The 24631-nt window shown below is 39.5% G+C and overlaps 1 protein-coding gene across 14 annotated transcripts in view; it reads right to left on the bottom strand.

The window, feature by feature from the left end:
* Nucleotides 1–3321: 3321 nt before the first annotated feature.
* Nucleotides 3322–24631, bottom strand: part of Dnajc6 (DnaJ heat shock protein family (Hsp40) member C6) — a 137320-nt gene continuing 116010 nt past the window's right edge. For 12 of the 14 annotated variants that reach the window (XM_048351497.1, XM_048351486.1, XM_048351491.1 and 9 more), the window contains 7 exons: nucleotides 22773–22907; nucleotides 18233–18301; nucleotides 14666–14800; nucleotides 8233–8496; nucleotides 7127–7269; nucleotides 5604–5780; nucleotides 3322–4090 (listed from right to left, as the gene is read on the bottom strand). In XM_048351497.1, coding sequence (XP_048207454.1) covers nucleotides 3989–4090; nucleotides 5604–5780; nucleotides 7127–7269; nucleotides 8233–8496; nucleotides 14666–14800; nucleotides 18233–18301; nucleotides 22773–22907 — 1025 coding nt within the window. In that variant the 3' untranslated portion in view covers nucleotides 3322–3988. The remainder of the gene's footprint in view (nucleotides 4091–5603; nucleotides 5781–7126; nucleotides 7270–8232; nucleotides 8497–14665; nucleotides 14801–18232; nucleotides 18302–22772; nucleotides 22908–24631) is intronic. The other 2 variants (XM_048351487.1, XM_048351485.1) reach the window with 1 other exon arrangement.

Here is a 24631-nt window from a genome sequence, read left to right as displayed (position 1 = left end):
TTATGGCTAGTTTGGGGAAATGACTAAAGGAAATGACCTGCCTTGGGGAACAGGAGTACCAGTTCCACTGCTTGTCTGGGGGGAAGAATGAGGTAGGTTAGAGACCAGAGGGCAGGAGAAGGTCGGAGAAAAAGTTTGCTGTACTGCTCTCTAAGCCCCAAGCATAAAGAAAATAATAAATATACTATACTATAGTAAGTTTCCCTATCCTACAGTAAATATCTGTTTCAAATCCCAGTTCAAAGTAAACTGTGCCATGCTTCCATTCCTCACATGAGATTTACAAAACCTTTTCAAAGAATGATAGTGCACACCTGTAATTCCAACACTCAGGCCAGGGCAGGAGGATTGTAAGTTTGAGGCCAAACTGGGTGACAAAGAGACATGCTTACATGGCAAACAAGATCTGGGTGTCTTGTTAAGGCAGGCTGTCAAGCCAGGGATTTAGCCAAATGGAAGTATGAGCGAGCGAGTACTCACTGAAATCAGTGAAGGTTGCTTTTCCTTGGCAAGTTTCCACCATTTATTCATACAGCTCTCTGTCAGCCCACGTACACCAAGTGTCAAACCACAGCTTATAGTCAGTTGCTATTTCCTCCTCCACACAACTTGATATTTGATTTTAATGTTATCTCAGCTAGTGATCTGTAGGATACCCTGTCTTATTTATTATCAATAACAGTAACCATAGTGTGTAATGAGTACCCACTTGACCAAAATTTACATACACAGTTCCTAATTCTACCACTTCAGGATTGTCAGGAGAAATACTTAAGACGCGGGGAGATGAATTTCTCCAATGTAACAGTCTGCATGCAGAAAAATCCGAACCAAACTCCAGCTTTACTGGTTTTAATCACTAGGCCCAAATGACCTCATTTTGTTGGCCCAGACTCCTCAATCATATTTCTTTCGGTCAGGGACAACTGACCTGCTGCTGTGATAAAGGCTCACTTTTTTATATATACATTAGAGTTTCTCCAGGGGCTTCAGGACAGAGGCACATTATTCCAGATGCACACAGTACAATAATGGGGCTGAAGAAATGACTTAGGGGTTGGATTTTTGTTGTTTGTTTGCTTGTTTGTTTGCTACATCAACCTTCCTTCTATACGGTGCTTGCCTCAGCCTTCTGGAATGCTGGGCTATAGGCACAGGCCTGAATACCACCTCTCTAGGCATCAAAAGCTTTTGATTTGCTGCATTTATTTGCAAATGAATATGCTACTTCTGTCCTTAAAAAATAAAACACCTTTTCCATGACAGATGCAGAAGATCAATCCCTTAGCTTCAGCAAACAAATGCACTTTATTAACATTGTAGCTAGAGAGCAGAATTTCTGTGTGGATTCTTCTTTTTTTTCCTCTATTGTCAAAGTGAAGTACAGAGGGGTTACATTTCATATGTAAGGCAGTGAGTACATTTCTTGTTCAATTTGTGGGTTCCTCTGTGGATTCTTCTTGAAACATGATATTCATGTAGCATGGTGTGCGTGTATGTGTCTGTGTGTGTGTTTGTGTCTGTGTGCCTGTGTGTCTGTGTCAAGATAGAGGATACATGGGTGAGGAAAATATAAATCTCAAAGTCTTTTTCCAATTTTTGCCTTTGGGTCTAAATGTTGTTTTTAGATTCATTGCCCACAACTCTCCTTTGAAGTAAATCAGGTCAGATAGGTAATTCAAGTTTGTCATTGTAGTCATACAAGTGCAAAAATAACTTAAATGTCTAAAATATTTTTGAGCCTTTTAATATACATTACAAATATTTTAGACCAATCACATTTTCTTGTGCAATGTATTTACAAAACCAAAATATATTACAATAAATATGAATGAAACAGTTAATCTAATCAACAACAAGCTCTGTCACCAGATGTTTAAAAGGAATGCAAAAACTTGTTTGGTCTGCATGAGTTAAGAGATTTGAGATAAATAAGGACCCAGAATTATAATGTATCTGGAAAAAAGATGACGGCAACTCCCAACTTGCTAGGTAAGATTCTCTCTCATTGCTAATTATATAATGTTTAATGACATTTTAAACTGTGAACATTAGTAAATTATCCAAACATAATACAAAGCTAATATAGTTCTAGCATTTCAAAATGTACATGACACCCACATAGTATCCTTTTAGTTATTATCATTATATACTGTAATTGACACAATATCTACATATGCGAATGGGAAAGAACAGAACAGGTCACAGCAACATATCTCACATTCCAATTTTAAATAAGACAAGCACAAACTGGATCAAACATTACTTTGTAATATGTTAAGAAGTAACACTTAGTTTCTTATGGTTACCTTGAACAGTTTACAGGTGTATATTCAAAAAGAAAACATCTTTTGAGAATTTCACATTGTCAATAAAAGGTAAAATAAATAATGAAATTTTATAACCAAAAGAGAGAGCAAGAGAAATGAGAGAGAGAGAAAGAGAGAGACAGAGAGAGAGAGAGAAAGAGAGAGAGAGAGATCTAAATAGAACCTAAAGTGTTTTTGACATGCTGCTTTTCTGGTACAGTTTGCCACAAGAAAATTGAAACAAAAACAAAAATGATTGTCTTTGAGAAAAAAAAAATTTTGAAAGCTTTTCACAAATATTGGATATGAGCCTTTTCAGATTAGCATGAAAATATTTTTGGCCACCTGCTCTGTGTGTGCATATTATATGCATATATTAAATATATATACACATATTATATACACATTGTCTATGTGCTCAGTAGGAGGTCTAGAAAAGCCACAAAATAGCAAACTACTTACCCCTCAAAATGACAACCAGCCAAACACTGAACTGAAACCAATTGGAGGTTCTTACATGAATGCCATTCCACAGACCTCCAACTACTTCACCCAAATCAACCCCTGGAAATAATCCAAGGGGCCACAGAGTCACCAGGAGGGAGGGGACCTAGTTCTAAGCCCCCATGAGGGAGTGTGAAGATCTACACATCTTCTATGGTCTTACCCACTCACAAACTACAGCACACCAAGTCCAGGTTAGCTGTTGGTCTTAACAAACTGTGAATGTATCAAACTGCTTCACAACATACTACCAGCAAAGAACCTTTTTAACTAAGAAAAAGGAATGGTAAAAAAAAAAAAAAAAGGTACATCCTTTGAATCAAGTTCAGAGTTATAGTATTAAGAGTTTTCTTTCATCAACCCCAGTTTTTTTTAACAGAAAAGGAAAGTAGTATGGCTGGGAATCTGGCCTAGTGGCAAGAGTGCTTGCCTTGTATACATGAAGCCCTGGGTTCGATTCCTCAGCTCCACATATATACAAAAGGAAAGTAGCAGCTCAACATCCCTTTAGCCAGCATTTGCTTTAGTTTTTACCATATCCAGGAAGAACACACAATAATCCCTGGATATTTGCGTAAGCACTTGCCACAATCCAAATTCTTTCACATTTATTAGTGCTCCTGATCAAAAGACATACACACTATTATCCTCAAGGCCAGTGTACATTTTGCTAAACAAACAAAAAAAAATACTTGATGGTAATGTTCCTGATGTCTGTGTAAAGCTATTACTCAAGTTATTTCATCCCCCCTCCCCCCCAAAAAAAATCCCAAGCCATTCTTAAAGACCATCAGATAATCTTATTTCTGTAACTCTTGATGATTCATCATATTCTCAGAGAATAAAATGGATGGCATGCCTTCACTTTGGCAGCCTCAACGTTCCATATTCCCAGGCAAAATGCTAAGTAGGCTCCCCACAGGGCAGACTGGAATGTTGAATGTCAGCAAGGTCATCACACAAGTTCCTCCCCTGCTTTCAATCTTTCATAGCAGGGACTTGGAGAAATCAAACATCCACATTCCTTAGTGTGAGAAATTAATTCACAAGTAACTGAACAGTTTAGTACTGGAGATACATTACTGAAATTTTTGGTTCATCTGTGAAAACCTCAGAATTATAATACACACTAAGCATTAGCACAGTTTTGTAGTGGAGATAGAAAGGCTCACAAGTTAATACAAGGGCTTTTGGCCTTGGTTTTCAAATTCAGACCAGGCATCATTTAGCTCCATGAAAATCATCTTTGCATACTGTTCATAGGGTTGCCCAGTAGCCTGTAGGGAAAAACAAAGAATACATTATATATATCACAGACTGAAATAATGTCTCCGTTGAATTCATTGGTAATATGGGTTCTAAGTTATTAAAATGCTCTTCCAGGCTGGGCACCAGTGACTTACACCTGTAGTCCTAGCTACTCAGAAGGCTAAGATCTAAGGATCAAGGTTCCAATTCAGACCAAGTAGAAAAATCTGAGAAGCTCTTACTTCACCAGCAAAATGCCAGAAGTGGAGGTATGAATGGTACAATGCCAGCTTTGAGCAAAATGTCAAGCAAGAGTGTGAGGCCCTGAGTTTAAGCCCTTTTGTGGCATAACAAAATATTCTTGTATTAAGTTGCTTCTCTTTTTACAGCCTTATCTGTGTGATAGCAAGTACCATACTCTCCTCTGGAAATTCACATAAGGTGATGGTAATTATCAATAAGTAACTAACAGAAAGCTTAGCAAGCATCAAAAGATCCATCTCTGTTTTCTAGCAGTACTACCAAACAAACCAAAGCATAATAACACCCTATTTCTAATCCATTATGGTTCTCAACTCCTATGTATTTATTTATTTTGGCCAGTCCTGGGGCTTGGACTCAGGGCCTGAGCACTGTCCCTTTTTGCTCAAGGCTAGCACTCTACCACTTGAGCCACAGAGCCACTTCAGGCCGTTTTCTATATATGTCGTGCTGAAGAATCAAACCTAGAGCTTCATGTATATGAGGCAAGCACTCTCGCCACTAGGCCATATTCCCAGCCCTCAACTCCTATACTTTTTTTTCAATTTCTAAAGAGAGTGAAGGTCTTGGAGATGCAAAAGAAAGGCAAACAATTTTTTTGTACATTTTCTGGGCTCCACTTCTCTTTTGATTGACTGAAAGTCAAGTGTTAATGTGGATTTTTGTTGATTCTTCTATTCAAAGTAGTCATTAAAAATGTAGAGGGATGGAAATTCAATAAATACATGGCACTGGAGTTTGTGTTCCCAAGAGGCACTTTAATAATAACTTCTTGTCACTTCTCCCTGAGATGTTTCTGAGAACAGAGGCCGTAGTATGATTAAAGTTTCTAACAATGATGCTCACATGTGTCAATGACAACATACGGTAACACAAACAAGATAATGGGTTTCGTTGCATTTTTTAAAGCCTATTGATTTGCACCAGTTTAGTCAAACACAGTAGTTTCACTACAATCTAGGCTAAACATACTCTTCTGTTTCCAAAGGAGAAAAGTTCTCCTTTGGCTAGCTCTCAGCCTAGTTTTACTATTGCATGATTATATCTAACCCCCCCCCCAAAAAAAAACTGGTGCATGTTGTAATATTCTCTATAAGTAAAGTCTTTGTTATTCATGCTTTGATTTCTTTTTGCACCTTTATGAGGTAGAACTATTTGTTTAGATTCCTGATTCTAACCTGTAACCAGCCAGTAAACAGGAAGTAGGATGCTTTTATACACCTTCATACATGAACAAAATGAGGGCCAGACATAGACAAAGACAGGACCTGTGCTACTCACTTTATCTGGGTGCACAACCAGCACCGCCCTTCTGTACACCTTCTTCACCTGCTCTGGTGTTACCAGGTCTGCCATTCCAACTGGTTTCCACTTGGTCTCCCCAGCCCACAACACAGTGTGCATAGTGGAGAGAAGGGCTCTGATATTTCTCTCTTTACCTTCTATCCATTCCAGGATCTGTAAACACAGAGGGGAGGAGATGGGGGTTTCAAATGTTTTCTAGTCTAGAGGGATTCTTCCAGGTTCCTGGAAAACCTGTCCTGCTTCAGTGAAACAAAATAATAGGAATGTCCTGCATGCTCTACCTTCTGAAGAGCTCTTCCTGGAATACTTTCCCACCTCTGCCTGCTGCTTATCGTTCTGGTCTTCATCATCCTCCATCCACATGCCCACTCAATAATTTCACCTCTGAGAGTTTGAATTTGTTGCTCTATGGCCCCCTATAGTTAATAATACATTCCTAAAGTATAAACTCTATCAGGTCACATTTATACCAACTGGCTACCTGAACTAAATAAATTTCCCTTTTTGAAAAGCCAAACCAAATCTGGCCTGGGAATGTAGTTCAGTGATAGAATACCTATCTGCCAAGCACAGAATTCTAGATTTAATCCCCAGAACTCCCCTCTCCCCAAAATAAATCCTTTAAGAAAGCTACTGGGGATGCTGAGAAAGGAAGATTGAGTATTTCAGGCCAGCCTGGGATATATAGCAAGAAACTATCTTCATCTAGGAGTGGTAATTCTTCAATATATAGTATTTCTGTATCAGCTAGAGAACAGATTTTTTTAAAGTGCTCTAAAAGGTGGAGAAAATACAAATAATGCATTCCCTTCCTCAAGAAAATCCAATAATTTATCTTTAAAATCTGAGTGACACTTAGGTAACAAAATCACATCTTAAAGAGTGTCATTGCTCATCTGAACAAGTAAAGAAATTGTTTTACCAAACCATGGTCCAAAGTTGATTATAGAACTTAGACTGGTCGCCTGGTAGCTCATACCTGTCCTCCTGTCCACTCAGAGAGCTGAGATCTGAGGGCTGTGGTTCAAAGACAGCCCAAGCAGGAAAGTCTGTGATTAATCTCCAGTTAATTACCAAAAAGGTTGGAAGTGGAGCTGTAGTTGCTTAAGTGGTAGAGTGCTAGCCTTGAGCAAAAAATATATATATATCAGTAACAGTACCTGGGCCCTGAATTCAAGCCTCAGAACTGGCACTAAAAATTAAAAAATTTTTGATTAAGTACCATATACAACCTCCCTAAAGCTACTTTGCCTTTAAGCGGCATGATTGTACTCAAACTACAATATGGTGAATGTCAATACACATTTCCTTTCCTAGATGCTACAGTCTGAATGTCTTAAGTCCCACTCAAAATTCATTTGCTGAAGTCATAGCCCCACAGTAGTGATAGCATTAGGAGACCAGCTCTTGGGAGGTGATTAGACAATCAGTTGGAATCATGCTGATGGCACCTGATCTTGTCTTATAGGATAATCACACTGAGTCAATGGCTTCCTCACCTTTAATTTCTCAGGATCCATTTCCTTAGCCATTTCCTCCTTTCTCATCTCTGCTATTGTTCGAGGCCCCTTTTTGTCTTTGTGAGCATTAAAACCTTGACTTGAAAGTAAATCTTCAAAGTCAGCTGCTTTTTGCTTCCCTTCTGCAACATAATTTTTGAAAATCATTATGGCTAGGCATATCATACATTTTATCCCAAAGGATTTTCGAGTCTTCGAAGTGCTTTTCTACACGTTTTATTCCCTTTGCTCTTAGTAGTGTAAAAGTCTCCCAGCCCCATTTTATAGATGAGGAAAATGAAGCCCAGAGTCTAGAGTCACACATGTACTTGGCAAGGCTAAGAATGGAGTCGGGCTCATTGAATTAAATCCAATTCCATTTCTATTGTGCCTTCTTTTTAGATGGACATAAGCATTATATCCCCTTGTCATAACTAGTTCATATAGATGATTTGACAAGGGCCTGGCTTGGTTCTTGGAATCCATGCATACTGCCCACCCCTAGCTGATAGATTTAGTTGATTGTGAACTGTTTCCCCACAACTCTGGGGCCAAACTACTCAGGTTTGATTTCCAACTCTATCATCTCTTCACAATGTGACCACAGACAATACTGCAGTCTAGGCCAAGCAACGAAAGTCAGTTTTTGAGTTGAAATCTACTCTGGACCCTCATTCTCTTGCGCACACAAGAAAATGTAAGATCTCCAACACGAGGGAACTCCTCACTGGGGTACAAAGGAAAATCTTACTGTTCTTGAAAGGCTCTCAGTCTTTATTTTTCCTATCCAAGGAATAAGAGCCTTATGATCCATTCACTCTTTCCACATTTATTTAGTGTTTACCATATGCTAGGTCCTTGGGATAAGAGAAGCTAGCATGAAAAACTCCTGCTGTGGATAAGACACAATCCTTGCCTTCCATCTGGCTCCAGTCTGAAGAGAGACAGACAAGTGTGCAGTTGTGGAATTGTATACATGTCTGGAAGCATGACACACCCAGGTGGAGCAGGCACAGCCTCTGGGGTAGGGAGCATCAGTTACTTCTACAGGAATTATGACAACAAGATAGACCCATCTATCCCAGACTCCATACCAGCATCCTCACCCAAATTAGTTGATCCTTTTCCTCGTTCACTCTGGCCAGCAGGCATGGATGAAAAGCTCACATTGTAGTTGGGTCGATTCTGGGGGGAGGAGTGTGGCATGCTGGGTTGTGGCTTGGGCTGTGATTGCTGCCAGTTGTAGCCCCCAGCCTGTTGCCACCCTCCACCCATGGGCTGGGGAGATGCTTTCTGGGGAGAGCTGAGAGGTGGGAATCCTCCACCCAGTCCAGTCGGTGTAGTGGGTTTGCTGGCAAATGAAGAACTACCTACAGAGCAAAAGGCAGAAAGAAGGTAAGGCTATTTTGAATAGCCCTTAACTCCTGCATCTCAAGATATTGTTTGTAGTGATTTTTGCTAGAAGTTGCCTTGAATGGTAGGATAATGAACCTTTCTAAATAGGTAATGAAATTATAGAAATATATATTATTTCCTTTTTCTGCCCTCCAGTGGAGCTCAGATTAGTTAAGTGATTTTTCTCAAAATCACACAGCTAACTTGTTGCAGAATGGAATTAAATATAGATCTTGGACTCGAAGCCAGACGAAAACACCCTGGCTCTTCCCAAGGTGCCATCCCTCTTCAACTTTTCACCTTCTAAATAGATTTTATTACTTCATTAGAGCAGAAGCTACCTAATGACAAGAACAGGGAACAACACAAAAGTTCACTCATCAAGGTATTACTTGAACTTCAATGATCAAGATTTGATATAGCATTGTTAGTGCCCAAGAATAAATCCAGATGTTTTCGGATGTTGCAAGTAGCACCAGTTCCACCCGGCTTGCATTTCATTTCAGGAGATCTCATGTAAAAGAACAATGTGAAGATGTGATGATTTCTGAGGTCTCTTTCACAAAACAAACCCAAACAAAGTAATAGTGATAGAAAAACAATAAATATCCACATAGACCTTTAGAATTTATAAAGCATGGTCATATACATTACTAATTTGTGTCTACAGGACACACTTAGGACACAAGTAACATTTCTCTGATCCCATTGTAAAGAGTAAGAAATGGAAGCTCAGAAAGGTTTACTGATACACTCATGCTCACACAGCTAGTCATTGGAGACATACTTGCCCAAATATACTCTGCCTCACTTTCTGCACCCTGAATCTCTAATTCTTCTTGGGAACCCAGTCTTTACTATTCTCTATCTTTACTACTTTTTATTCTTTTTTTCTCCATTATTCTCTTTCCTTCCCTATCGTGGATATTGTTGTTATGGTCAGAAGACTGGCAACCAACTTGTACTTGAACCTCAACTGTTGTTCATACACCATTCATTCTTGCATACATGTGTTTGTTCACTCACAAATATTTGTTGAACATCTACTATGCACCAGGCTCTGGGATGGACACTGATATTATACATAAAACAAGTGCAGAAAACCCTTGCTCTTCTAGCGTCAGGTGAAAATCTTCACCCTATTGAGCCTCAGTTTCTTCATCAATGAAGCTTGAACTGTCTGTATCCCAGATATAGTATAAAGACACAAAGTGCTTCCCACCCCTTAAATTAAGAAAAGTAAAAGGCATTCTACAATACCAAAATAGGCAAATTCATATGCCAAGCACATGCCCAGACACCTAAAGGGCTTAATACATACTTGCTAATAAGTAAAGGTAATGGCAGGCTTGTGCAGGGTGCCCTTTCTTTGTCATGCTGTAACACAACCCACATGAAGGGTGTGAAGCCCTTTTCCTCTGCTCCTGGTTCCTCCTGCCAATTCCATATCAAATATAATACATAAGGCTGGCTCATCCTCTGCACTGGGGTTTTATATTTATACTTTATGGATGCTCGATAATTTAAATCTTGGTAAGTGTGGAAAAGTTAAAGAACTAAAAAGCAGCCGCAATCCTGCCACACCATGATGTGTTCACACATTCAAGAACCATTGTGGAGCACCTCCATGCCAGGCTGTGGCTGGAGCAGTGAAACAGCAGGCGCTAACCCTTCCCATCAGCATCATATGACTTTGTGATGTCTCATCTTCCAGAATTGCTCAGCAATTCTAATTGTTAATGCTACTGAAGCGAAGATCCAGAAATAACAAGCATAGCTAAACCCAGAGGCCATTGCTATCCTCATCAGAAGCTAACAGCAGTGGTCCTCACCCCTTGATAGCTCCTCAGAATTACCTAGAGCCCTAATCTCCCTCCCCCTGCCCACTCCTAACTCACATAGCACTGACTATAGTGGGTATTTTAGGTTTGATTAGCATTGCTCTCTGCCACCTTATTGTAAGCTCTGAGAAGCACAAACACTATCTGCCTTGATCCTTTATTACATCCTGGATGCAGTAAAGCAAGAATAGATAGTTTTAAAAAAAATCTACTAAATGAGGGATTGATGCCCAAGAATCAAAATCAATTGTCTGGATGATAAACCAAGGAGCCTCTCTTCCAGCCCTCAGCTTTGTGGACTCAAAATATATTTCTACTTTAGAATATCTAAAGTTCCTAGAAAGCCTGGGAGAAATTATTAACATTTTTGTTTCTCTCAATTTTCCTCATAATCTATTAACTACTTCTACTGATTTCCTTTAAGTATCAGTGATTCTTCTGGCATTACTGAGTTCAGAAAATCACTTTGCCTTCCTCCCCTCCCTCCCTCTTCCTCTTGAAGTAGCCAGCCCCTGGCCCTTTCCCTGCCTGCTCCTAGCTCTATTCTCATCTATTCTTTAGAATATATCTAGAGTTCCATTCCTAAGCTAATTGTTTTCTCAGTTTCTACTCAAATTGATGTCCAAACCAATTTTCATGTCTTCCCTGAGATGGCCTTATCCATTCAATCCCATCTGTCCTTCCTCTGTCCTACCACAGATTCCAGCTTGTCCAGTTCTAAAACATGGTGCGGGGCCTGTCCCTCCTTTTCATAACGCATATCTTAACTATATCACAAGTTCCAATTTAGAAGCCACCTCTGCCCGCCCTGCTCTGGTTTAGGTAATATCAGAACACTGGTGAACTTCTTTAGGTCTTAGCTCTTTTCCCATGGATAACAGTTGCTATGCAACAGCAGAACCTGGAAACTGAAAACTCCTACTATACCCAAACCACATCCAGACCAATTATATCTAGTGATTAGTCTCCTATCTATAGGGAAACACAAGGAATTGATGTTGGGGTCAGAATAGTTTCATGTGCAAATACCTTCTGGGGCATTCTTGTCCTCTGACTTTTATTAATTTTAGCTGTTTAGTTTAGAAGTTTGATTTTTATTTTCTGAGAATTTGCCTCAATTCATAGCTCTCACATAGACAGCTGTTTATCATGTGTGTGCATGAGAAATAGGTAAATTATTTAATTTGCATACCTTTTAAAAATGGAGAAATTGCTGGTAGCTCATACCTGTAATATTAACTACTCAGGAAGCTGAGATATAAAGATCACAGTTTGAAGCTAGCCTGGGTAGACAAGGCCAAGAGATTCTTATCTCCAACTAGACAATAAAAAGCAAGAAGTGGAGGTATGGCTCTAGTGATAGAGTCTGCCTTACAATGTATGTCATATATATATGCATATACATACTTACACACACATATATACATACATATATGTGTCATATAGATCATATGTGACCTGTGATGTATATGTTGTATAGATCATAGGTATGTCCTAATGTGCTATATATACACACATATATATATATATCCACATATGATAGAAAAAAGGATTAAAAAATCACCACAACATAGTAATAATTGCTTCAGGTAAGAATTTTTTTCTTTGAGACAGTGTATCTCTAGGTGGCCCAGGCTAGCCTTGAGCTTGCAATCCTTCTGTCTTTGCATCCTAAGTGCTAGCAATGTAGATGCCAGCATACCCACCAAAAATCACTAATGAGGCCAGGCATCAATGCTCACACCTCTAATTCTAGAGCTACTCAGGGGACTGAGATCTGAGGATCACAGTTTGAAGCCAGCACAGGCAGAAAAGTCCCCCTGAGACTTACCTCCAATTAACACTCAAAAACCAGAAGTGATGTTGTGGCTCAAAGTGGCACAACACTAGCCTTGAGCAAAAGAAGCTCAGGGTACAGAGTCCAGACCCAGAGTTCAAGCCCCAGGACTTGCAAACAAGCAAACAAATATGAATGTTGATAAAACCATTAGTTAAAAGCCAAACTGAAAACAGGATATTTTCAGTAGGCTTATGTCAAAATATTTCCCTCAGATTACATCCAGGTTACAAAAGGAAACCAGCAACTTTACTGTGAACCAACCTGGCAGACTGCACCTTATCTAAGAGATCAAAGTTAAAATCAAAGTGAAACATTGTCCATTGCCCTATACCCTTCCAATACCAACATCACAAAAACTGGAGAAAAGGCTGAAGAAATTTTCCAGAATAGAAGAGTCTTCAAAAATATGACAATTAGGGGCTGGGAATATGGCCTAGTGGCAAGAGTGCTTGCCTCCTACACATGAAGCTCTCGGTTCGATTCCCCAGCACCACATATATGGAAAACGGCCAGAAGGGGCGCTGTGGCTCAGGTGGCAGAGTGCTAGCCTTGAGCTGGAAAAAGCCAGGGACAGTGCTCAGGCCCTGAGTCCAAGGCCCAGGACTGGCCAAAAAAAAAAAAGACAAATTCAAGACATAAGCAAGAGAAAAATTTCCTACCTGAAATCTAAAATAATACCTAAGCCATCCATTATTTCACTATCTCCTTCCTTTTGCACAGGGTTTGTGAGTTCTCACTGTGGAGCTGTACTTCTGAGGGTTACAGCCTTGTGACTTTGGTGTGTAGCAGTCCCTACCTCAAAAGGTTATTAGGGAGATAAAATAGCTATGAAACACTAAAAATAGTTCCTGGAAGATAATAAAACCTACATGCAACATTATTTGTCTTGAGAACTATTTTTATAACTTGACATGTATTTTTCCATTTACTACTTGTTTCCCTTCTATAATCAAAGCTTAAGGAAGGCAGGGGTATATATTTTGTTTTGATCAATAGTTATCCTGTTGGTGAGAACCAACAGTCCTAGCATATAAACAACACTTAGAAAATATTTGTTAGTGAATAAATACTCAAAATAAACAATGAACGAGTTTTTTATTGTCATTGTTTTCTTGATTTTTGATTTCTGGCTTTATAGACTTTTTCCTCCCCATTAACCACACTGCTACTTAGTTTGTAAAAATCCATACAAACAAAAGTATCATTTTTCCAGAGTGTTTTTCACAATAGCTTAGTGGGTAAAGGCTGGGTGAGTTTGGAAAACACTGAATGATTTTAATTACTACAAAAACATTGATTCTGGAAAAAGAATCCATGTACTCAGTGATATTCTCTGACAGGAATCTAGTATCCAGGCCAAGTCCTCTTCACCAATGAAACTCTTGTAAAGGAGTCGTTTGTTGGATTCCTTCCCTTGGGCAGTGCCAGGTTGTTAAATAAGGATTGTTGACACTAACACCAGCGTTTGCCTTGGCCATGTGGAGTCTACATTTTCAGAAAGTGCTACTGAGATATTAGAGTCAAATTATCTACAAGGAATGTGAACACAGCTAGCTGCCTTCTTTGTCCTGGTTATATCAGAATCTTGACTTTCCATCTGCATTCTTCGCACTGTGCATGTGTGTGGAGGGAGTACTGGGTTGTGAAGTCATGACTTCACTCCTAGGGAGTGTGCATAAACCATGCTCTAAGCTCTTTTTGCCTTGTTTTTTAGGCAAGGTCTTGTGCTTTTTGCCAGGGGATGGCCTTGGACAAGAATCCTCCTATCTTTATCCTCCCACATAACTGGGATCACAGATATGCAACACCATGATTGGCTTGTCAATTGAGATAGATATCTCACTAACATTTTTCCTTTGAACTGTAATCCTCCCGATCTGTTCTTCTAGTTGAGTAAAAAAAAAAATTGTTTAGGAACTCTCAACATTATTTCATAGTCATGTTCTCTCCGTACATTTTGTTTGTCACTTAATTCAAATTTCAAGGTGGTAACATGAAGTCAAATTCTACTTAAATCTCAGCTGGGTAGGTGCTCTTGCCTGTAATCCCAGATTTGGGAGGCTGAGACAGAAACAATCTGAGTTGGAGTCAGCCCGGCCTCATAGGTAATATCTGACAGTAAGGCTTGTGAATGGCTGGCACCACATGACATAGATGAGTCTGACCAGCTTCATCTCTTTCTGTTGCCTTGCATATTGTCTTTCATAGCCCTAGTGTCATCTACTCCTGTACACTCCCACTTGATCCCTACTCCATATACAAACCTGGGTATTAAGAGAAATGAATTGATGGAAATTATTTCTAATCTACTATTTGATGCCTTTTTGAAACAGCCAATCTCAGCCTTCAGAATATATCTTAAGAATATTCATCATAATAAGTCTCAGCAATAGTGATGTGTTTTAACACTCAGTTTTTAGACTTGAGGCTTTATAGCTCCTAAACAGTTATTTCTATCTTCACCTGATAGGTTTGTACCTAGTGTCCCAAGGTCAGCAAAAGGATCCAGAGTCTGGGGCTTGTTCTGATGGGTGGGGGTGCCATGCGAGGATCCTGTGGGGCTGGTGGCAGCTGATTTGCTCCCCATTCCAAAACCTCCTGGAAAGGAAAGAAGATCATTGAAAATGAGTTCCCTGTCCGAGATAGAACTCTAAAACTCAGAATTTTAGAGATACTGCTCATTTATCTCTCAGGGAAATTAAGACAAGAGTGGAAATATGTCAAATGTTTCTAGAGAGTCTGACTTGGGGAATGTAGTCAGGACAAAGCCCAGCTCTTTCCTGGCTCTACAGGTGAACTGTTCTCTCCAGTGCTGACCTCTAGTGGCTTCTGACTTCCTGGAGTCAGATCTGGATCTGAATTCCCATTCTGCTACTCTCTCTTCACCTTGAGCATATTGCTTTTATATCTTTGAGCTTCAACATTCTTTGTACCAACCCTGGGGCTTGAGTTCAGGGTCTGGGCAATGTCCCTAAGCTTTTTCACTTCATACTACCACTCTACCACTTGAGCCACAGCGCCACTTCCTGCTTTTTTGCTGGCTAATTGGAGATTAGTCTCACAGATTTGCCTGCCCAAGCTGGCTTCAAACTGTGATCCTCAGATCTCAGCCTCCTAAGTAGCTAAGATTACAGCCTTGAGCCACCAGGCCCTAGCTTAACATTCTTCTTTGAATAGGAAATGTAAAAATCAAAATCACAGACAATAAAATCAAGAAGTGTACAAATGAGACTATATATAATTTGAAAACTGCATAGCAAGGGAAGTAGTCAACAAAATAAAAAGGCAACCTATGGAATCATAAAAAATACTTGATAACCATATATCTGATAAAGCATTAACATCCACAGTATATAAAGCCAGGCTTGAGGTGTGACTCAAGAGGTAAAGTGCCAGCCAAGCAAGCAAGCCAAGTGAGTATGAGTCCTTGAGTTCAAAGCCTCATACTATCAACTAAAGAAATAAAATAAACAAAAATAGGCAAAATAATTGAACAGTGTCTTGTTCAAAGATCCGCATATGATTACAAGCATGTAAAATTATCAACAAAGAGATTACTAACCTCCTACCTGTTTCGATGGTTTAGATAGATAGATAGATAGATAGATAGATAGATAGATAGATAGATAGATAGACAGATAGATCTGGTAAGACAATGCACCCTTTGTGTACTATTGTTGAGAATGTAAAAATGACGCAGCCACTAGGGAAAATAGTATGAAATTCCTTCAAAAATTAGAAATAGGGGCTGGGGATATGGCCTAGTGGCAAGAGTGCTTGCCTCATATACATGAGGCCCTGGGTTCAATTCCCCAGCACCACATATACAGAAAATGGCCAGAAGTGGCACTGTGGCTCAAGTGGCAGAATGCTAGCCTTGGGCAAAAACAAGCCAGGGACAGTGCTCAGGCCCTGAGTCCAAGCCCCAGGATTGGCCAAAAAAAAAAAAAAAAAAGAAATAAAACTACACATGATCCACCAATTCCCATTTCCAGGTATATATTCTAGGAACTGAAGGCAGGATCAATGAGCTATTTGCATCTTCCTGTTAATCAACAATATATACAACAGTCAAGAGGTAAAAGCAATGTGAATGCCCATCCCAGATAAGAAACAGAGAGCATATGTTATTTATGTATAATGGAATATTATTTAGCCTTAAAAAAGAAAGATGCCCCTCAGTAGATGAGTGGATCAAGAAAATGTGGTACATATACACATTGGAATTCTATGCTTCTGTCACAAAAAATGATACTGCCCCATTCGTAAGGAAATGGAAGGACTTGAAAAAAATCATACTAAGTGAAGTGAGCCAGACCCAAAGAAACATGGACTCTATGGTTTCCCTCACAGGGAACAATTAATACACATCTAGGATAGACCTAACAGAAGATCACAATAGCTCAAGAGCTATGCCTGTATGAACACATAAGATGATGCTAAGAGAAATGAACCTCAAGTTACAGAAACAAGGGATATATCACTGTTGTAGTTATTTTCAACATGCCATGTGAAACCATGCCCTTCTATGTTTTTTTTAATATTCCCTTCCTGTGCTTTTACTCCTCATATCACTGTAACTGATTATAGTACCCTGGACACTGTATATATGCATATTAGAACAAGGAAAGGGAAAGGGAATACCAAAATCGAGAGACAAAGGATAAAAAGACAAACCAATGCATCAGCAATACTTACAAAACTGTATGGTGTAAACCAACTGTACAACTCATGGAAAGAAGAGGGAAATGAGGAGGGGAGAGGCAGGGGGAAAAGGAGGGAGGATGTAACAAGTTGGATAAGAAATGTGCTCACTGCCTTACATATTAAACTGTAACCCCTCTGTAAAAAAAGTGCAAAAGAAAAAGAAAGAATTTTTTTTCTTCAAATGCTGCAACATAGAAGAACCTTGAGACATTTTGTGAAGCAAAGTAAGTCAGTCACAAAAAGGCAAACACTGTTAGGAGTCCAGTTACATCAAGTACCTAAAGCAGTCCACCTCAATGAAATACAAAGTAGAAATATGGTTTCCAGGAGTTGAAAAATGGGGAGTTGTTTCTTGGTGTGTAAAACATATTGGGGAAGTAGGGATCAGGAGAGCAGTTGTAAAATAAGGTGTATGCAGTTGACAACATTCTACTGTATGCATAGACCGTAGATGAAGGATAAACTTCCTGTTATAGATTTTTGTTGTTGTTGTTTGTTTCTTGTGCACATTCTGGAGCTTGAACTCAGGGCCTGGACCCTATCCTTCAGCTTTTCCTGCTCAAGGTTAGTATTCTACCACTTGAGCTATAGCTCTGCTTCTTATCTTTTTGGTGGTTAATTGGCAATAAGTGTCTCACAGACTTTCCTGCCTGGACTGGGTTTGAACTGAAGTCTTCAGATATCAGCCTCGTGAGTAGCTAGACAGGCATGAGTCACTGGCACTTGGCTGTTATTGCTTTTTAAACCCACAATAAAAACAAAAGGAAGCAATAATTGCTTCAGAAAGTTGAGCTAAGTACATTTTTACATGTGTATACACATACTATTTTGGCAAGGATGCCAAAACACAAAACAGCTCTCAGTAAATGTCAAAGTAGATGTGAGTAAGACCTTACTTATTACAAACAAATCCTACCTGAACAAGTACTTTGGAAAGAAAATTTACATTTATTCAGCATCTACTCTATGCCAGAAACTTTCATATGTTATGTCACATAAACTTCTTCAGTTATGTAGAATAAAAGTTATTACCCCCATGTTTCAGGCAAGAAAACTGAAGCTCAGAAATGTCCAAAAATTTATAAGTGGTAGATGTGACATAGCAAAATTAAACAATATGTACTTAGCAGTACCCCCATGTCACCAATTATGCTTGGGAATAGCTCTGCCAGGATATGAATCTTCAGGAAACATCAACACAAATTACCCAGGTGTGCTTGGTGTAATTTCCATTCTGTAAATACTCACTTCCCCATGAGTGAAGAAGGATTACACTTTAGCAACTGGTCAAGTGTGTCCAGAAAATAAACTGCATTCTTTTACCTGGTTTGGCATGCCAATCCCAACTTCCAGAAACATCTGGCTGAATGTTCACAGCAGGGGTACTGGAAGCTGTAAATGGAGAGAAGAAAAAGAATTCAAACAAAGTAGCTCAGAATCCTCTTTTCTGAGTCCACACAGGACCAAAATATCTTTTCTGTATTCTGTATGGTTTCTCAAGATTCCACGGATTCATTCTTTCCCTGCAATTTGGGATGTTTTCTTCCAGCATCGATTGCTGCTTGCATGAGGCTTGATAGAAGCAATATGTGATTTGTCTTTGGCTCACCTTTTCCTTACCTCCATATCCTCATACTTGAATTTCTAATTGTCCATAGGTCTGTCTTCTTTAAACTGTGAGTCCCTTGAGGACAAGCACTGTCTGGTTCATCTATGTGTCTACCAATTCTGTACTTAACATAGTGGACAGTAAATATGATAAGGGGGAAACTAGGCGCTGGTGGCTTATGCCTGTAATCCTAGATAATTAGCAGTGTGAGATCTAGAGAATTGTGGTTCAGAGTCAGCCCAGGAAGACAAGTCCATGAGATTCCATCTCCAGTTGACCAACAGAAAGCCAGGCTTAAAGGTGTGGCTCAAGTGTTAGAGTGCCAACCGTGAGCAAAAATCCGAGCAAGGAGAGGAGAAGGTGGCTTAGTGGTAGAGTGCTTACCTAGCATGCATGAAGTCCTAGGTTTGACTCCTCAGCACCATATAAGCAGAAAAAGTTGGAAGTGGTGCTGTGGCTCAGGTGGTAAGAATGCTGGCCTTGAGGAAAAGACACTTAGGGACAGTGCATAGGCCCTGAGTTTAAGACCCAGGACTGGCAAAAACAAGATAAACAAACAAAAAAAAAAAACAGCAAGCAAGTACAAAGGTCCTAAGTTCAAGCCTCAGAAACAGCAAAATAAAGAAAAGGGGCAAGAGTCTTTAAATCCATCAACAAGATTACTGAAGTACAACTCACTTAGAACGAAGTGGATCATTCATTTCCCCTCTCAAAGTGTCCAAACAGAAATGTCAGAGAGATATTTTGCTGTAGGAAAGAATTTCTTTCTATGTTATTACCTTACATTTTGCCCATAGAAACAACTGAGCAAAATGCAAATGCCAAATAACATTGCAAGTGTGACTGGAAACATACACACACACACACACACACACACACACACTTTCTCTTATGCATACACATACATACACACATACCGTGCTAGCCCCAGAACAATCAAGGCACCAAGGCTAGCATTCTAGACCTCATATTTTATGTTTGTTTACTCAGTATGAGCCATTACAGCTTGTTCCTTCCCATAATTAACTTTACAAGATACCATTATCAGCATAATAGGTACCATTATCAGCATAATGGCTCTTTCCTTTCTATCCCTTATTTTTTTTTCTATACTAATTCATGAAAATTGAAGTGGATATTAGGCAATTTTGGTAACATTTGCTGTTGGATTTCCTTTAAACTCTGATCTTAATCTTACAGCCAGTAGTATGTCGGGTATGGCTATACCTTTAAGAACTGGGGTTGCTTGGCTGCTAGCCACTCCTACCTTCTCCCCAGGTCTGGAACCTCCCCCAAACCAGCCCCGCCTCTTGTCTGCAAGCACATATCTCCTAATGGCACCAGGGACCTGTCCTGGGGGGACTGCAATCTCCACCTCTGCGGGAAGTTCCATGACATCACCGTGATGGATAGTTCACCAGCCAATCATTAATACCCAGTTAGTCCCTCCTCTTCCTGCTGCCATTACTGTTATATAAGCCCCTCCCCTGAATAAAACTTTGGGAAGATCCTGAAGCTGACTCCCAAGATGTCCATGCATACCCGGCCTCCTTGGCGAATATAGAGTGTGGGGGGAGAGCATTCTCGCAGCCACACGCTACTGAGGTTACCCGTGGCCCCCATTCCACCTTGGATTGCCCGCAGGTCAGGCAGCCAAGGGAGAGAGTGGAAGGGGAACACATAAGGGGATAAAAGGCTTGGCATCTCCACAAAGGAGAGGTATAAATTTAGCTCGGCAAGTATACAAAACAAACCATTAGAATTTCAATCTAATCACAAATCAAGCCAATACATCCCTTATGGAGCCTACCATATACAGGGCACAATTCCAAGGAGCAGAGACCTTAAAAGACACAATAACTATCCTCAGGAAACTGAAAAATCAACCAGCAGTAGTAATATACAAATGAAAAATGTTCTCAATATTTAAATTTTTATTTTGCATTTTATTGTGGTTAATTATTAGTTCTTCCAACACCATATCCTAAGCAATTGTTCTTTTATAAAAATGCATTTTCATATGAGCACCAGGTGCTCACCCTTGTAATCCTTCCTACTCGGGAGGGTAAGATCTGATGATCCTGGTTCTAAACCATCCCAGGTAGGAAAGTCCATGAGATTCTCATCTCTAATTAACCACCAAAAATTTAGAAGTAGAGCCGTGGCTCAAGTGGTAGAGCACTAGCCTTGATTTTAAAAACTCAGGGACATGCCTAGGCCCTGAGTTCATTGTGCAGGACCAGCACAAAAAAATAAAAATAAGTTTCCAAGAGCAGACCAATGTCCACCCAAAAGATTCTTCCTAGAAGATCCTAGAATGCCATACTCCACTCTGCCCTCTCAGCATGAAGTAGCCTGGAGCAGCCATTGCCACTGTTCCCTAAAGGCAGTTAAAGTTTTCATTGGAAAGGGGGAAATGAGGGAAAGGGGAACTGTTAGGTAGATAGGCATAAAAATAGGTGGGCATAACACATGGCAGATAACATGTGTCCCATCATAGCACTTCTTGTCCCCATAGTGCCCCAGGCTTCTGCTCAAATGTTTCTTCTTCCCATAATGCTGCTCAAATACTTCTTCCTATAATGTCTTGAGTGCCCACTCAACCAATGAAAAGAGCCACGATGGCTCATGCACAAGCCATCAAGCCATCAGTGCAAAGCCCAGGGAAGAAGATGCAGGAAGATGATTGTATAAGAGCACTCCACTGGACTCCCCCCTTCTGGGACTCTCTACAGATGAAGAGACTCATTTCTTTCCTTTCACAGTTTTCCTTCACTTCAAATAAACTTACTCTGTTTACTTTAAGAAAAAAAAAGAATAGATGTTCAGTAGGTACTTGTTGAATTTGAAGGTGATATCTCTTGATTTTAAGAAGAGATTGATAATACCTTCTAGGAATTCAGGGGAGGCACCCCCAAGTATCTAAGACTGGCAATCTGGCCTCCCCACACTGACAGTCTTACCTCTGTGCTATCCTGCAGGGAGGTGATACAAATGATAGTGGAATGAAAATTGCTTTCAAATGAGGGATAATGGAACTCACTCACTAGCATGATACAGGCCAAAAAGAGTATGGCCACAAAACAAAGGTGTGCTGGCTGGCATAATAGCGGTAAACAACATGTTCTCACCAGTTCACAAGAAGTAGAGAACTGGATGCAGGCCCTAAATGGCAGTACCATCATCCATGTCGACAGTCATCAAAAACAGTCCTCTTATCAAAAGTAATGATTTTGAAGTACTAGAATCGGAAAAAAAAGTATAGCCTCTACAAGAAACCACTATGCATCAAGGAAATATTAATAGAAAAAATCTATTTAGTTAATTTACCACTTATATATTAGATATAGATAGGCTCTCCTATGTGCCAGTAATTCTTCCAGGCATCAGGTGCCTTAATGAACAAAACAAATTTCCTTGTGTTAATGAATCTCAGTCATAATGAGAGCTTGGCTCAAATCACACTAGTTAAATTTTCGGTGTTCTACAGCTGCATGTGACTAGTAAGCATCATATTACAAAAAGAGCACCAACACATTAGGATAGTATGTCTCTCAACTCTTCTATGTAGAGTACTGATCACATGGATTAAAATATCATATTTTGTTAATTAAGACTCCTGCGTTTCCACGTTTCAAAGATGTTTTTCCAATCAGGATGCATCTATCAATCAATTAAAAATGGCATTCTTTTTGTTCTTTTTTATGTATGTGTGCCAGTTCTACGGCTTGAACTCAGGGCATAGGCACTGTCCCTGAGCTTTATTTGCTCAAGGCTAGTTTGCTGTACTACTTAACCCACATGCCACTTCCAGCTTTTTCTGAGTAGTTTATTGGAGATAAGAGTTTCGTGGACTTTCCTGACTGGATTAGCTTCAAACTGCAATCCTCAGATCCCAGCCTCCTGAGTTGCTAGGATCTAGACATGAGCCACCAGCACCCAGCTTTTTAGTTCATTTTTATTGGCACATAAAATACCAATGTAACCTACATTCAACAGTGCCTTATGTGTCTGTGTAAACAGCTCTAAAGATAATTTTTTAAAGAATTCTGTCAAATAAGTTTTATTTCAGTGAGCTTTTTCTTCCATAAGATATCCCAGAGATTTTGACATGTTTGTGTGAATTGTTCATTTCTATGGTGTTTCTCTCACAAAAGAAACAAGCATGGTTACTTTTGCTTTTACATATGAACAATGATATAAATCTTTCAGAAAACTATGCAGAACTGAATGCAATATAAAATGCTTTCTTACCATGCACTGTAGGTGAAGGACTTCTAGTAGGCTGTAGAAAGGGGTCACTGGAAGCATTGGATGTGCTCAGGAAAGAACCCAGCAGATCCTGACCCGATGGCTTAGAAGGTGCTCCAAACGGGTCAAAGGTGGCACCTAGAAAACAATGGGGAAATGTATTTATTTGTCTCATAAGTTCAATGATTCTATAAATATGGAAGAGGCATCACTATTGTCTAGTCCTAGACTAAATACTTGAAAAATCAGGATAATACCTGCTTCTTAGCATGTGCCACAGGCCCACTGAATGCTAAATATTTCTCCAGGCCTAGCAATGGAACCCAAGGATTTCTCACCACAAAAGAAAACCTTACTTTTGAGAAAAATGCAGTCATTGTATTCAATATACACGATGCAAGAAAAATGATAAACCATTTAACTTGTGGGTAGAGATGGGTAGGGGGACTAAAGAAGGGATGAAAATTTCCAAGAAGCAATGTATTCATAACTTGGACTTAAGAAATTGTAACCCCTTTGTGCAGCTCCTTAAAAATAACAACAAAAAGGCACACACACAAAAAAAAAAAAGAAAGAAAACCTCACCTTTACAGACAAAGGCAAGTCCAGAGTTAGTTATGAGGTACATAACAATCTGCTAGGAAACAGACACAGATTTAGCAAAACAAAGAAAGAAGAGTGAGGAAAGTGGGATGCCCTAGTTCATGAGCAATAATCCCACAACCACTGTGCCATCCTTTCTGAGGATAATACACAAAAAACATGTGGTATCAGCTGATCCTCTATTTTTTACTGTTAGTGATTTCGTCTTCATTTGCAATGATGACACTGAGGCTCAGAAAGAAGCTCAGAAACTTAGCTTCTTTCCCATGATTAGGAAAATAATAAGGCTGGAATTCATGGTCAAGTCATGTGATAAAAATCACCTAGGTGAATGGAGATAATTGGCCTTTCTCATTATTGAGCTAGGAAGAAAACCTGCAGTGAAAAGTCACTTCCTAACCTATAAGGACTGCTAATGTGTATTCTCTGCCTGGAGTGGAATTGGGTCAATTCTAAGACATGAGATGCAAACCAGTTAACAAATAAATCTCATTCCTCAAATCCATGCAAGACATAAGGCTTACTAAGTTTATAGCCATGACTTCCCTGCTATAATATCTTCCCAACACTTGCTACCCAGTATACTAGCCTTCTGTGGCAACAATTGAACTGACTGTATTTCCAGCACTTTGTAAGACAATATACATCCCTTACTACATATGTCCTTAGGAGAGTAGGGTAATTGGAAAAGCAAACTAGGTTAATCTTTCTACATCTATGTTGGAAGCCAACTCAAGGAAGATGTTGAAGTGTTCTATTACATAGTATACTTTTAGTATCATCTTATATTAGAGGCAATCCCAAACAACTAACTAAGCATGAAAAGCTGTAAATCACCAACAAGAGTTCAATTTTGTATGTCCAGAAATTCTAATAAGTACTATCCCCAACTAAGAATATTAGGTTTTCAGTAAGGTACCCAGAGATTTAAGTCTTGGTCCCGAGTTTCAAATATAGGCCTTTAATTCTAGACTTCATGTTCTTTTAACCTCCATCCAGGGAAATGAAAAACTTGAGTTGTAGACCAGGTCTGCCATTAACAGTTGGGAATGCTCAGACAAGTCAATCAATAGATCTAGTGCACAATTTCATTATGTATAGACTGAAATACATAATGAATTAATCTCTAAAGCCTTTCCCAGCACTGACACTGGAACACAGCTACAAGTGTGGTATTGTGGTTAGACTAGCAAAGTTACACAAGGCACTTGCTCTTCAAACCTGAATTCCACATAGTATGCTATCTTGGGGATTTCATT

The sequence above is a fragment of the Perognathus longimembris genome, chromosome 7, assembly GCF_023159225.1.
Source record: "Perognathus longimembris pacificus isolate PPM17 chromosome 7, ASM2315922v1, whole genome shotgun sequence".
Lineage (NCBI taxonomy): Eukaryota > Metazoa > Chordata > Mammalia > Rodentia > Heteromyidae > Perognathus > Perognathus longimembris.
The sequence above is the reverse complement of the archived record's forward strand: the minus strand, read 5'-3'. Positions and strand labels throughout refer to the sequence as shown.